Raw genomic sequence first — 14,099 nt, 5'->3', positions numbered from 1 at the left:
TAAGGTTGTGGCCATGTTTAAATGTTTTAATATGCATTGATGGTATCAACAAGTGTGTCAAAGGCCCTAGTCCCCCGGACACCGCTGCGAGTTACAGGACTCTTCTTATTTATTGGGATTTTATGTATTTTTTCATATGTTCATGGGTCGTGGTGCAATCGGCCAGCTTCTATATGCAATCGGACAGATCCCCTGCCTCCCTGTATAAAGGGCCTCCTCGTCATTTTTGTAGTGTCCAATCCTTGCACATTGTACTGCTCTCTTTGCTGGCTATTGCCATTGTAAAAGCCTCATGCTATAATAAAGGTGATCTGGTTAACAAGTGCTCTCTCTCTCTCTCTCTTTCCTTGTCTATGCTTTCCACCTGTGCATACTCCAACATCTTGGCTATGAACATTGGTTTCTTAAGATTTTTTATTTTGCATATTTGTTTGCCAATGAGCTGCTGCTCTATTGAACAATGGAATGCCATGACTTGTGAGATTTCACACACCAAGCTTTATTCAAGCACATTCAAAAGTAGCATGGATGGAGTTCTAAGGCATCCCTATTTGTGTCATCACACACATATATAGAACTGTGCACGGTACATAAATGATCCTCCTAAGTCTCCAACTCTTCTCAAGTGGTGGCAAGGGGTAGCCTGATGCCTCAACCATGATAAAGCTTGCACGGTACATAAATGATCCTCTTGAGTCTCCAACTCATCTCAAGCGGTGGCAAGGGGTAGCCTGATGCCTCAGCCATGATAAAGCTTGGCAATAAAGAGTAATGCTAATGAGTACTGTTACATTATACTTCTTCTTGAGAACCTTCAATGATAGCAATGGGAAGAGCAGCAGTTGATATCAGAAGAATGAAAATTCATGATGCATCTCTCTTAGCTAGACAACAATGTAACCAGCTAAATTGGATTGTAGTTCAAAACTACAAGAAATACAGATTTCACCCCCGCTAAAAAAAGTTCTGAGCACAAATTTCTAAACACAGTGCCATGACTGGTTCTACCTAGTCCTCCATGACCTCCAAATTGGGCTTACAAGAAATACACCCACCCTAGTTGATGGCTGGGCTACAGGTTTGGTCAATCCCTCACCAAGGGTTAGAAGAGGTATCCAGAAATCTTGACCATGTAAGTTGTTGCCTAATTAGACACTATTCAACTTTTTATGTCAAAATTTTTAAATCCCACTGCACAATTGACAAATAAACCTTGAAGTTTAGAACAGCTGCTGTGCTTACCGTCATCTCCATTTTCTTCATAGGCTTTATGCTTTTTACCAAACTTATGATACAAAAAGCATCCCCAAAAGCACATCAATGCAATAAGAAGTGAAAACCCAACTGTGCCAAGAGCACTGATTAGAAATTCTGTTGAAGATCTGGATGATTTCTTGCCCAAACCTGTAAAAAGCAGTCCAAAAAATTCTCATCAGCATGCCTGTAAGCACTCAAAATGATTAAAATTTCTATATATGTGAGCCAGAATCGACATTACCAAATGGAGGGCCTGGAACCCCTTCTAATGGAGAGGACGACGAATCAGGGGTTATGGAGGGCTCTTCCAGCTGACTTTTACAGATCTCACCCACTTGCTGACCACAAAGGCCCATATTGCCGACAAACCTGCATGGTTTTAAAGCAACCCTCTCAAGCCAGAGCTTTGCTTAGTCAAAATATAACAGAAACAAGGTCTACCATGTCCAGAATAACATAAAGAGCTTTTTATAATACATTGAATCTTTCCATAGCATACCCTAATCCTACACTTTGGTGTCAAAAAAAAAAAACTTATCATGGAGAGTGCTAAAAATTGACTTACGATTCTCCACCAAAGTTTTTCAAAACTCCATTTTCAGGGATCTCTCCAATTAAAAAGTTTGTTGAAACATTGCTGAAAAGCAGAATTAGTCAACATCATATCTGAGAGCAACCATTTTAAACCTCAATAAAATATGTATGTTTGTGTCCGCGTGCATGCGTGTCCACAGACACACTTTATTATCCTAGTTCAACTCAACTTTGTGAATATCTGAAGTAACACAAAGGCAAAAGTTGTCAAAAGAGTAGGCTTACTACTTACAAACTTGTAAGATTTTGAAGGTTTCCAAGAGAATCTGGAATTGTGCCACTGAGAGAGTTACTTGAAATGTCCCTAAAATGGTCAGGTTCATAAACATTATAGCAGCTAGTAATTTGCAAAGCAAAATGAGAGTTTGAAGGTGTCTTCAGCATCAGGAACATACAAAATCTTGAGTTCCAACAAACGACCTAGCTCTGCAGGAATTTGTCCACTTAAATAATTGTCCTGCAATAACCTGTGCACAAAATGTTTAAGCTTGATGAAATCACACTAGTTACTATTTTGTCGTAAACATTACATGAAGCAGATCTTGTGTGGTCTTCCACGAGCTATGGGGGGCTGCATAAAGACACCTTTACATTTGACAGCCAGCCAGCCAATGAGGAAAATGAAAGAGTAAAACATTTAGGGGATGGTACCCTCAGGGCTAAAAAAACCATATGAAACCAGCAGCAGAAGCCAGATTGGCTAGGGGTTATGTATCTATGGCATGCCTAGAGAGACAATAATTCCAAGCACATTTCCAGCAGGTACAGACAAAGTCTCTTCTTTTTGGCTCACTCATCAGACTAGGGGCCATGTTTGGAGCACCATTTTGGGCAATCGGATTCGCATCTCTTGATTAGAGCTCGTTAGAGAGGCTGCAGGTCATGATGCTCAGCCCCATGCAATACAATGGCAGGAACTAAACGAAATCATTAGAGATGACATTGAAATTTGAATGTTAAACTCACAAAGTAACTCCCAAACAAGAGACATAGCAAGTTATGATTTAAATAGAGAAAACAATTGTACATAAAAAAGAGGGGGGGAGAGAAAGATGTGCATTCTATTAACATCTGTGGGGGCCACATATGGCCCATGAAACCAGAGTACAACGCGGGAGGCCGAAGGTGGTATCAAAAAAACAAACAAAACAAAAAAGATGATAGTACAAGCTTGTTGGGAGTTGGTACGTTATATAAGATACTTGATATTACTTTTTACTGGCTTTAAGGTGAGAAAACCCTGAATGTGCAAAATTCCCTCCTGGAACACTGCCCACTTGCCTGTCTTGCAAGCTGCTTGCACTTTCTCCAACTCTGCTCCCTTTTGCTTGAGTTAAGCTGATGTGAGTTCCTCAGTTATCCATAGATGTGTACCCTACAGAGTTTTTGACTGTTTGAGATGACCAGGCGACTTTCTTTGGTTTTGAAGTCATGACTGTGTGGTTTTTACCTTTAAGTGCAATGCTCGGCAGGGCCTCAACCTTCCAGTCCAGTGAATAAAGGGTGTAGCCAACATGAGGTAACCCCACTGTTCTTTATAGCTTGCATCCTCTCTGTACCAACCTTTGAGGAGCCCTACCCACGCAGAGTTGGCAGGATCGAGGCTCGATCCTTTTCTGTCCTAAAGAGAAGGAGCAGGAGTCTTCTGATTCTGAATCCGGAAAAGAAACTTCTGACTCTGAGTCCAGTTCAATTTTCAGTTCCAATGTGACATTGCCTCAGCTTCATAGGCCTTACCAAAATTTCCACCAAGTTTTTGGTGGTCTCTTGCAAATCGAGGCTGGAAGAGCACCCATGCAAGAGCATCGAGAGCTATGAATATGCAAAGTATGTGGCATGCACAAGGTTGAGACTAAGCAGCACACTATCCTTCAATGTCCAACATACTACAGACTCAGAGGCTGCATCCATTGTATATTCAGAGATAGGTTTGGTCCTCATTGAGTCATGGAGTGTGTGCACCAAAGATGTGTGGCAGTTTTCTTGCATGACGCGGGGACAGATTTGTGAGGGAGCAAAGAAGACACAGGGCCCAGGCCCCATGGCCAAACACTCCACAAAGCTTTTTCCTAGAATGTTGGGCAACACCAGGCTAAAGTCAAATAATTAGAAGACGAGCACATCCAACTAGAGCATGCCTTGGGAGACTTCCACCCCACAAAGTCCACAACATGACATTGAATTAGTTAACTCTGCATCTAGGTGCCCATGGCCTTAACCAGAGGAGACCACGTACAGTGCAGATGAAGATTATAAACATGTTCCATAGCAATATGGAGGGCTCACCATCTCATTTCTCAAGCATTATCAATCACCATTGTCATCCCATTGCCCGAGAATGAGGGAGCTTGCAGCCCCAGCAAAGGCACACGTGGACAGTGTAACCTGAAGCAGGGAGCTTGCCGTGGGGCTAGAGCCTTTGACACATATAGTTCCATCATCGCATATTAAACATTGAACATGTGAACATGGCCGGGAGACCTGCAGATCTATGTGTGCACGGTAGAGAGGAAGATTATAAGGAGACTGTAGGATATGGGAGTACCAGCAAAGATGGCTTGGGGGATTCTCGCACTCTGAAAGAACACGGAGCGCAGAGCAGCAAGCGAAATAGAGGTGCCGCATGCGGAAGACGGCCATCAACTGGCAAGGTCCCCCCACCCAAACATCCCATGAGACCACCAATAAATGTGGGGGATGAGGGGAGACCAAGGGGCATTTTGCCCTGTATATAGGGATTAAGTTGACCCCAACCCACTATGTGGGATAATAGACTGCCACATGGCAGCGTGAGAAGCGGAGGGCAAGAATCCATTCCAACACCCCCCTGGATGCGAAGCTCGAAGCCGGGCACCAAGAGCTGACGAGGCTCTAATACCATGAAAGAACGCAGAGCGCGAAGCACCAAGCGAAATAGAGGTCCAGCATGCGGAAGATGGCCATCAACCGGTCGGGTCCCTCCCACCCAAACATCCCATGAGACCACCAATAAAGGTGGGGGATGCGGGAAGACCAAGGGGTATTTTGCCCTATATAGAGGAGTTAAGTTCTCCCCAACCCACTATGTGGGAGAATAGACTAAGTGACAAGCGGAGGGCAAGAATCCATTCCAACACACTCTACGAACCCGTCACTAGCAGAGTACGGCCCCAGTGGGAGACTCAGGAGTCAGAGGTCATACATAGCACTATCAAGGTGAAGCAGGGCTGCCCCCTGTCTCCCACTCTATTCGGGCTATCCATTGATGAGATATCTAACTACATAGATAGACAGGGAGGACCAAGAGCACGACTGGCAAGAGTCTTGATACCGATCCTATTGTATGTAGATGACATTGACCTTATATCGAACTCGCCACAAGGGTTGCAACCTGGATGCAGTACAGGCCTTCTGCGAGGACCAGGGCCTCACTGCTGTGAACCTTGGGAAGACCAAGGTTATGACCTTTAACACTACCAAACAGTGGATAGGCAGATATGCGCAGTAGTTTATTTACAGTGGGGAGCCCATGGAGCATGTCATATCATATGTATACCTCAGAATCACCTTTTCTGGACTCAAGTTCTCCATGGGGAAGGAAGCTAAAGCCAGATTGACACATGGCTATACAGCCCTGGGCTCACTAGAGAGGCAATGCTGACAAACAGAGTTCCAAGAGCCAAGGACAAAACTATGGCTATTTGACACACTAGTCACACGAGCACTATCATATGGAGCTCCCATCTGGGGGCCCAAACCTATACCACAGGAGGAGACCAAGGGCAAGGTTGTTAGAGGCATCAGAGGCGTTTGGTATGGTACGAGGCAGGTATGGTACGCGCCTCAAAAGACTCGTATTATATAGTGATAGATAGATATAATATATATAGTGAAAGTTGAGAGAGAGAGAGAGAGAGAGAGAGACTAGAGTGTGTATGAGATCTATTAAGGTCGAGAGAGTTCAAACGCTGCCTTCTTGGACGAGGACTTCGATTTGGCCATGGAACGCTTCACGCAAGCCAGTATTTCCGTACTGTACCTGTCCGTACAGCCTCCACAGGTGCCTGTACTGTACTGGTCAGTACCCAACAGCAGCCGCCTGCTGACTGTACCTGTCAACGCAGCCTGCACCTGTCCTGTCCAGCGCCGCCTGTACACCTGCCCTGTCCGTACAACTGTCCGTACAACTGCACCAGCAATAGAATCTGCAACAGCAGTTCTGTACCCGTTTTCAACTACTGTCAGCGCAGCCTGTACCTACAGCAGAACCTGCAGCAGCAATTCTGTACGGGCAGATTCCACCTGGACTGTACGGCCTGCTTTGCACAGAAAACAGCAGCCAAAACAGTTTGCTCCTCTCACACAGCAATCAACCGTCGACTTCCCTCTTCTCCACGCTTCAAGCTTGCACGATTCCCAAAAGCGAGAGAGAGAGAGAGAGAGAGAGAGAGAGAGAGAGAGGTGAGAGAGGCATGCAACTCCAAAAGTGGAGTGACCTCTCTCCAAAAATGTCCTAGGGCCCCAACTTTAAGTTGAGGCATTAGGGTGGCAAGGCCGTGTGGTGCATACAAGAGACATTGTTCGTCATCTTGGGTATCCGGTGGGTGTGGATGTGGACCCCCAAGCGCTTCTTGCTTGGATTTCTGCTTGGATCTCGGATAAATTTGTGTATTGGAAAGCTCAAGGGTGGCCTATGCACGTGAGAGTTAAGGTAGCTCAGGTTATTATGCTTAGCATGATTTCCTATTTTTTGCCTTTGCTACCTTGGACGCACAAATCTCTTCTCCGTTTGGTTGCTCCCATTCGGTTTATGTTGTGGAAGAGGCAAGGAAATATTATGGGTCACATGGATAGCTTGGAATCACATTACGACGCCCAAAAGAATGGGTGGGGCTGCTTTACTGGATGTCCGCTTGCATATGGTGGCACATAGGTGGGCGCTTTTTCAGGATATGTGTTTGCAGGAGCAGCCTTGGGTATTCATGGCTCGTGACTTAATTGAGTTGGAGGGATTGTCACATGGACGGACACGTGTGCAGGCTTCATGGTGGGGCATTGTGAATGCGGCTCATCCTGTCCGTATTCGCTCATCTCACATTTTATCGCATATTCTCCTTTCTTGGCATGAACTTCTACTATTGGCTCGGTGGGATCCTGGTCATGAAAGACTACTTTTGAACTCTTTGCAGTTCGAAACATTTGTGGAGTCGCGTGTCATTGTTTGGCCAGATAGAGATGCTTCACGCATACGACTCAACCGCATGGTCAAGTTAGGCTTGGTTAGAATCCGAGATGCTGTGATACCTGGTCGTGATAGGCCATATTCGTTTCGTTGTATTCGGCAGTTCTTTAGGGTTCCTCGGACATTTCAGCCACTATGGGTTGACATCATGCATGTAGTTGAGCCTTTTACTCCATTGCCTCGGCCATCTGCAGATCAGCCTTGGCTTGATTGGGCACTATGTAAATCTGGTGACTTGATATCACTTTCAGCTAACCAGGTCTATCATAAGCTCGTATCAGAGAAATATTGGGTTTCAGCCAAGGCCAATAAGGTGTGGGGATTGCACAAGTCTAAATCATGGTGGCAGAAAACTCTTATGCGTGGTTGGCAGTCTAAAGTCCCTTACCAAGGTAAGGTTTTCATTTGGAGGATGTTGGTGAGAGGGTTACCTACACGGGATCAGCTCAACCGTCGTAAAATTACATTGGCCTCTTGCTTCTTCTCCACGACATGCACTGAAACAGTTATGCATCTGTTCATGAGTTGTCCAGTGGCCCGTCAGATTTGGTCTTTTGTCTCTCGCGTTTGGGAGGTAGTAGAGAGGACTACTGTTTCGGCTCATCAGTGGATATTTGGGATTTGTCCTCAAGTTATTACTTCGGACAGTCACCTTGTGATATTCCATTTCCTTAGATGGACACGACTTTGGCATATTTGGACTACATGGTATGGGTTCATCTTTGATTCCTTGTCTGGAATACATGGGCACATTCTACGTATCTGCGGTTTGCTGCTTTGGCAATTTTCTTCTCTTCTCTCAGCTCAGCTACTGGATGCAGATGTTATTTCAATATGATCTACGGTGGCTCGGCTGGCTCATCTTTGATGCTTTTATCTTGGATGCTTATTTGGCTACGAGGCTTTCTTATTAGTGTACAGGTTTGCATGGTCATGATCCTTTAGAGGATCTTTTGTGGGGGGTTTTTTTGGGGCCATAGGTTCTGTGTGAGCCATGTGGCTGATGTACATTTTTACATATAATATAAAACACCATTTCATGAAGAAGAAAAAAAAGAGACTAGAGTGTGTATGTATGAGCCTTGAGGGAGGGAAAGAGTGTGTGTGTGTGTGTGAAAGAAAGAAAGCTGTATTAAACGCCTGCAAAAGGCCAAAATGACCTATGAGACCAAAATAGTCCATCATCATCATCTGGATACATCATCTGAAAGAAAGAAAGCTGTATTAAACGTCTGCAAAAGGCCAAAATGACCTATGAGACCAAAATAGTCCATCATCATCATCTGGATACATCATCAAGATTCAAGGGTACAAAGTAAAATGAAATGAACCGGTAGAGTATAGAGAGAGCTCCAAAAGTGGGTATAAAAAACATCATCATCCTAGTGTGTTTGAAGTTTGAAGTTTGAACTTTGGGTCTTGAGAAAGGCTTAAGGGAGGGAGGGAGAGAATGAGAGAGAGAGAGAGTGTGTGTGTGAGAGGGGCTGCCTTGGGCCCTTAAAGCCCCCGTCAATCTCAAACCAGCAGAAACAAAAAAAACAAAAAAAAATTTGTGGACGCCTCGATTAGGCCGCCTCTAACCGTTAGAGGCGCGCCTCGTAACAACTATGACCAAGGGGGAAACCAGCTGAGATAGATGTGGAGGAAGCATATGATGGATAGAAGCCAATGGAGAGGCCCTTGGTGAGGATGATTTCATGCCTAATTAGGAGTACGCCATCATTGCCACAGGAGATTGTGCAGCGGAGATGGAGGCTGCACAGATAGTGACATAGACTCTACTCAAGACACTGATATACAGGCACAGGTTATGGGAGCTCCCAAGAGACGAATACCCCGGGTCGCCGTAGAGTCCTGGAGACAGCTGGCACTAGATGGAGACACACAATGTTGGTATGCGCAGGTGGGCACTTGGTTCAGTTTACATGGCATGCACATGGAAGCACTCCCCCCTTTTCACTACAGCATAGAGGCACCTTCCCTTGATCTCAGCCGCACAAAGCTGAACAAGGTCATTAGGAAGGAGATTGTAAGACTAGATACTCAGAGGATCTGGCGCTCACCTACTAACCCCTGGCCTTCTACACAGATCACCTTCTTAACTTGATGGGGGATAGCTTTATCACACGCCCATGCTACTTGGACACGCATCTACCACTTGGAATGAGATGCGCGATTGGCTAGATCCGCACCTCATCCAACCAATTGAGAGTGGAGACAGCCAGATATGGGCCAAGGACGACTGCACCGACTGCACCAAAGGATAGGATGTGTCAGCTTTGCCATGCAGATGCCGAGACGGAGGAGCACTACATATGTCGATGTCCGGTATACTATGTGATCAAGGGGAGGTTCCACTGCCATGGGTTTGGACCACTCTCAAGGATCATGGACGTCCCAGATCAAAGATGCCTAGAGCTCTTCCTTCTAGAGCTTCACAGATGCAGAGAGTCACTATTGTGGCCCCGACCAACAACACCTACCCAAGGATCAAGCAGAGAGCTCTCATTGACTTCTTCCAAACTCGAGCTTCAAGGGCAGACCCACTGTGAGGGCAAAAGGACGAAAGGACCAAATGTACGAGAGATCAGAGCAAAACAACACAATATGAAATATGTGAGTGAGTCTATATATAATGTTGAGTGAACATATGTACAAGAGCGCTCTGATGTGAGGTGACTCTGAGTAGAAAGACCAATGTAGAAGCAGAGATGATGTCGGAACTGAAGCACTGAAGAGAGAGAGATGAAGCAACTATTCTGAATATACTGAAGTGATACAGTCCCAAGCAAGAGACAGGCAGAGTCTCATAAGTGAGGGAGCAAAAAGAAAGACTAGACGAAGAGAAAAATGGGAGGCCAGCCCACCTATTTATAGGTAAGAAGGGCTGGCCGATTGGACGTGTGAACCTAGCCGACTGGACATGGGTTTGCTGGCCGACTAGGAAAAAGGAACCCGACATGGAAAAAATCTTAAAAAAATGTACAAAAACAGGGTGGCCAGCCCACAACTGAGGGCCATGAAAAGGAACCAAAAAGGGGACTCCAATGATGAGCAGAATCTAGGGATGAATGTGCTAACACCCCCTCTCAGCACCAGATGCTGAATATACTCCGAGAAGCCGAAGATGAGGAGCCAAGGAAGCCTAAGAAATCGGCTTGGTAAACAAATCTATTGCATTCTCCATTGAAAGACAATACTCCAAACGCAATCTCCAGCAAGAACCCGTTCATGAACATAGTGATATTGTATCTCAATGTGTTTCGTGTACGAGCATGAAACAGAGGGCTCTTGGAGATGGCGATGCAGCTCTAGTTGTCACAGCAAAGAAGAGTAGATCCGGTAGGAGGACAACCAAGCTCCTCCAATAATCTCCACAACAAAATTGCCTCACATGCAGCATAAACTGCACGATACTCCGCCTTTGTAGAGGAAAGCGCCACAGTAGGCTGCTTTTTACTGCTCCATGAAATGGCTCCAAACCCAAGTGAAAAAACACAACCGGTGGTCAAACGCCGAGTATCAGGATCTCCAGCCCAATCTGAATCAGACCATCCAAGAAGAGTGCATCCTTGGCCATAGAAGATGCCAAAGTCCAGAGTACCACGCAATTACCGAAGAACTCTAAGAGCACACCGCCAATGCTGTTGATGGGGTTTGATGAGAAAGAACTCAATAAGCTGACAACAAAACATACGTCCAATCGGGAGTAGGTCAACCAAACCAAACAACCGGCGAGAACCCGATAATGTCCCTGATCAAGCCCTGGAGAAGCATCAAGAAGAGAAAGCTTCTCACTAGTACCCATAGGAGAAGATACTGGTTTGCATCCAGTCATCTGAAATCTGTCAAGTATCTCTCGTGTGTACTTCTACTGAGAGAAGAAAATGCCCTTTGGGTCTACCAAATCTCAAAACCAAGAAAATAACACAAAAGGCCAAGATCCGTCGTCTCAAACTATGTCTCCAAAGCATCCATGATTGAACGGATCCTCACAGAATAAGAACATGTAAAGATGAGGTCATCAACATAGACCACAATGATAACAATCAACCCCCTCTGTCATCAACATAGACCACAATGATAACAATCAACCCCCTCTCAAGGACAATCAACAATCCCGACGACTCATCAACATAAACCTCCTGTGTAAGCTCTCCACTCAAGAAAGCCGACTTGACGTCCATCTAGAATACGGGCCATCTATGATGTCCCGCAAGAGCAAGAACGGTGTGAATGGTAGTCATTTGAACCGTCGAAGCGAAGGTATCATCAAAGTCAACTCCGGGCCGTTGAGCATAACCCTTGGCAACCAACCTCACCTTGTGCTTGTCCGAGCTGCCATCAGCTCGAAACTTCAATTTGAAGATCCAGCGAACACCAATCACCTTACGCTGCAGTGGCCTAGGCACCAAAATCCAAGTGTCATTCCGTTCAATAGCATCCAACTCTACCTCATAGCACGATGCCAAGGCTCATGTGAAAAAGCCTCGTCCACAAAAGTGGGATCAGAAGGACCATGAATGATAAGAGGACATAAGAGCATAGTTAACAACCATGTTACCCTCATGAATTTGTTTCCCTTAAACTCTGGAAGATTGTCCAAGAGAACCAGGCGGAGGAGCAGAAGGAAGCTCACGTAACCAAGAATCACGAACAGTCTAAAAATACCATCCAAGCACAAATCTAATCGAACGTGCTGGAGGAGGAGAAGAGTCATCATCATCTGACTGAGAATCCACTATTGGAGGTGTAACGGAAGCAAAGGGAGGAGGATGAGGCGAAGAAGGAGGCGGAGAAGGAGAAGCTCACCACCTCCCTCTGAAGATGTAGGAGTCTCGTCAAACACCACATCACGGCTCACAACAACTTTGCCGGCCTATTGATCATATAGACAATATGCCTTGCACACAGTGCCATATCCGAGAAAAGTCATGCGCTGAGACTTCAAGTCCAACTTGAAGCGATGCTCCTTAGACACATGTATATACGCCGAACAACCAAATACCCGAAAATGAACAACAGAGGGTTTCTCACCATGGAAAGCCTCATAAAGAGTTCTATCTGGAAGAGCAACAGTAGGAGACCTGTTCAAAATGTAGACAGCAGTAGAAGCCACCTCAGCCCAAAGACATCGAGGTAATGAAGAATGTTCAAGCATAGGATGGGCCATCTCCATAATGGTCCTATTCTTCCTCTCTGCAACTCCATTCTATGATGGAGTATATGCCGTAGTAAGCTGTCTCCGAATTCCATGAACCTTGCAATATTGCTGAAACTCCTGGAGGTAAACTCACCCCCTCTGTCGGTCCTAAGAGCCTTGACCGAGGAACCGGTCTCTTTTTTCACCTCAACCCTCCAATCACAAAAGTGCTGAAAAGCCTCATCCTTGGACTTTTGTTACCATTTGGCCCATCTCCATTTCTGGAGCCACTTCTATGGGACTGTCACTCCATAGAGCGGCCAGATTTGTACCATGTTCACGTGTGGCCAGGCCAATGCCCCATGTGAAAGGGCCACTCATCTTGTGTCACATGGAAGGGAGCCAATTTTGTGCCACCCATGTGTTACCAGTATTGTGACATATGGACGGGAGCTTGTTTGCTGCCACCCGTGTATGACCAGGATTTCGTCTTACCCATGGGACTGTCACTCCATGGTAGGACTGATATTTGTGCCGAGCTTTGTCTATGGGATTGTCACTCCATAGGAAGGCTCGTGCCAGGCCTTGTGTTTTGCCTATGGGACTGTCACTCCATTTGAAAACCAGGACTTCACATTTCTGTTCCCGACAAGAAATCCTTGTATAAGTTTCAGGAAAGGGAGATTTCGTCCATTTTCGTGTGTTTGTCTACTATGTCGTGCCATTACATTGGACAAGAATGTCCCCAGTGTATCGTGGGTGTGTGGTTTGTTAACAAGTTGGTGTGGCGTGTGAACAGGTGGTAAGTATTGCCCTTTTTGGCCTTTTCAAATGTAAAATCCATTAAGTAATGTAAACCTTAATGTTTATAAGGTTGGGTGTTCACACACATTTAAAACTTTGGGTGGACATTTGATTTAATGTGGGTGCCCAACATTATTAAGGTTTAATAATAATATTTATAACATGTATTGCATGGAGAAATATTTCTTTCCCACACGTGGATGGTTGGTGGGAGGGTGGTTGATGGAAAGCACCCGCCTCCTACTGTACTCACCTAGATACTTGCACCCACCTTGATGCTTGTACCCGGCCTGGATTGCTGCACCTACCTACTGCCCTGTACCCGATTGTATCTACAGCCTTGAACCCGACTGTACTTGCTGTTCTTGTACCCGACTGTACCTACAACTGTACTCGCTGTTGCCCAACACCCATTGTTGCCAGCACCCTCCTACAAAGCTGTACTAGTTACTGCCTTGTACCAGCTATTATCCTGTACCTGACTGTACCAGTTGTTGCCTTGTACCCAACTGTACCTACCGTCCTTGTACCCGACTGTACCAGTTGCTGCCATGTACCCGACTGTACCAGCTGCTGTCATGTACCCGACTGCAGATGCTGCCCTTGTAACCATCTACAGTGTTGGAGTGCATTACAAAGAGAATGAGCTTCTCTCCTAGGAACTGAATTTGAATCCTTGTCAAGTATTTATTTTTGTATTTTTAGATTCAATTATTATTAAAATTAAATGTTATTTTCACTAGTCTTGTCGAGCAAAATTATCGCACCCTGTTGCCTTTATCAAGTAAGGCCACCGAGATGGTGACTTTTCCCATGATTACCCTGACCGCACCCTCACATTTTGAGGAGCAGTGAAGGTCATTTGGATATGAGGAAAACAGGGAGCAAAGTTGACTCGGGAGCACCAAGTATTACTCCCTCAGCGATGCTTCACCTTGCGAGGCGTTAGTACGGACGTGCTTGTTGGTGCATGGTCTCAAAAGACCAGTGAGGGCAGGTGTTCAGCCAGTGAAGGTGGGAGACTGTCTGTGACTTAGTCTACTCCGACAACTGATTCTTCATTAACAAAATCTTATTGTT

The 14,099-nt window shown here is 45.5% G+C and overlaps 1 protein-coding gene across 5 annotated transcripts in view; it reads right to left on the bottom strand.

The window, feature by feature from the left end:
• Nucleotides 1-14,099, bottom strand: part of LOC147636253 (LRR receptor-like serine/threonine-protein kinase FEI 1) — a 47,487-nt gene that overhangs the window by 22,098 nt on the left and 11,290 nt on the right. For all 5 annotated transcript variants that reach the window (XM_086801689.1, XM_086801687.1, XM_086801688.1 and 2 more), the window contains 5 exons: nt 2,247-2,318; nt 2,084-2,155; nt 1,823-1,894; nt 1,499-1,626; nt 1,243-1,404 (listed from right to left, as the gene is read on the bottom strand). In XM_086801689.1, the coding sequence (XP_086657815.1) occupies nt 1,243-1,404; nt 1,499-1,626; nt 1,823-1,894; nt 2,084-2,155; nt 2,247-2,318 (506 nt within the window). The remainder of the gene's footprint in view (nt 1-1,242; nt 1,405-1,498; nt 1,627-1,822; nt 1,895-2,083; nt 2,156-2,246; nt 2,319-14,099) is intronic.

Source organism: Cibotium barometz, chromosome 8 (genome assembly GCF_041138505.1).
Source record: "Cibotium barometz isolate CiBa-2024 chromosome 8, ASM4113850v1, whole genome shotgun sequence".
In the NCBI taxonomy this organism is placed as follows: domain Eukaryota; kingdom Viridiplantae; phylum Streptophyta; class Polypodiopsida; order Cyatheales; family Cibotiaceae; genus Cibotium; species Cibotium barometz.
This window is presented reverse-complemented; position numbering and strand designations above follow the sequence as displayed.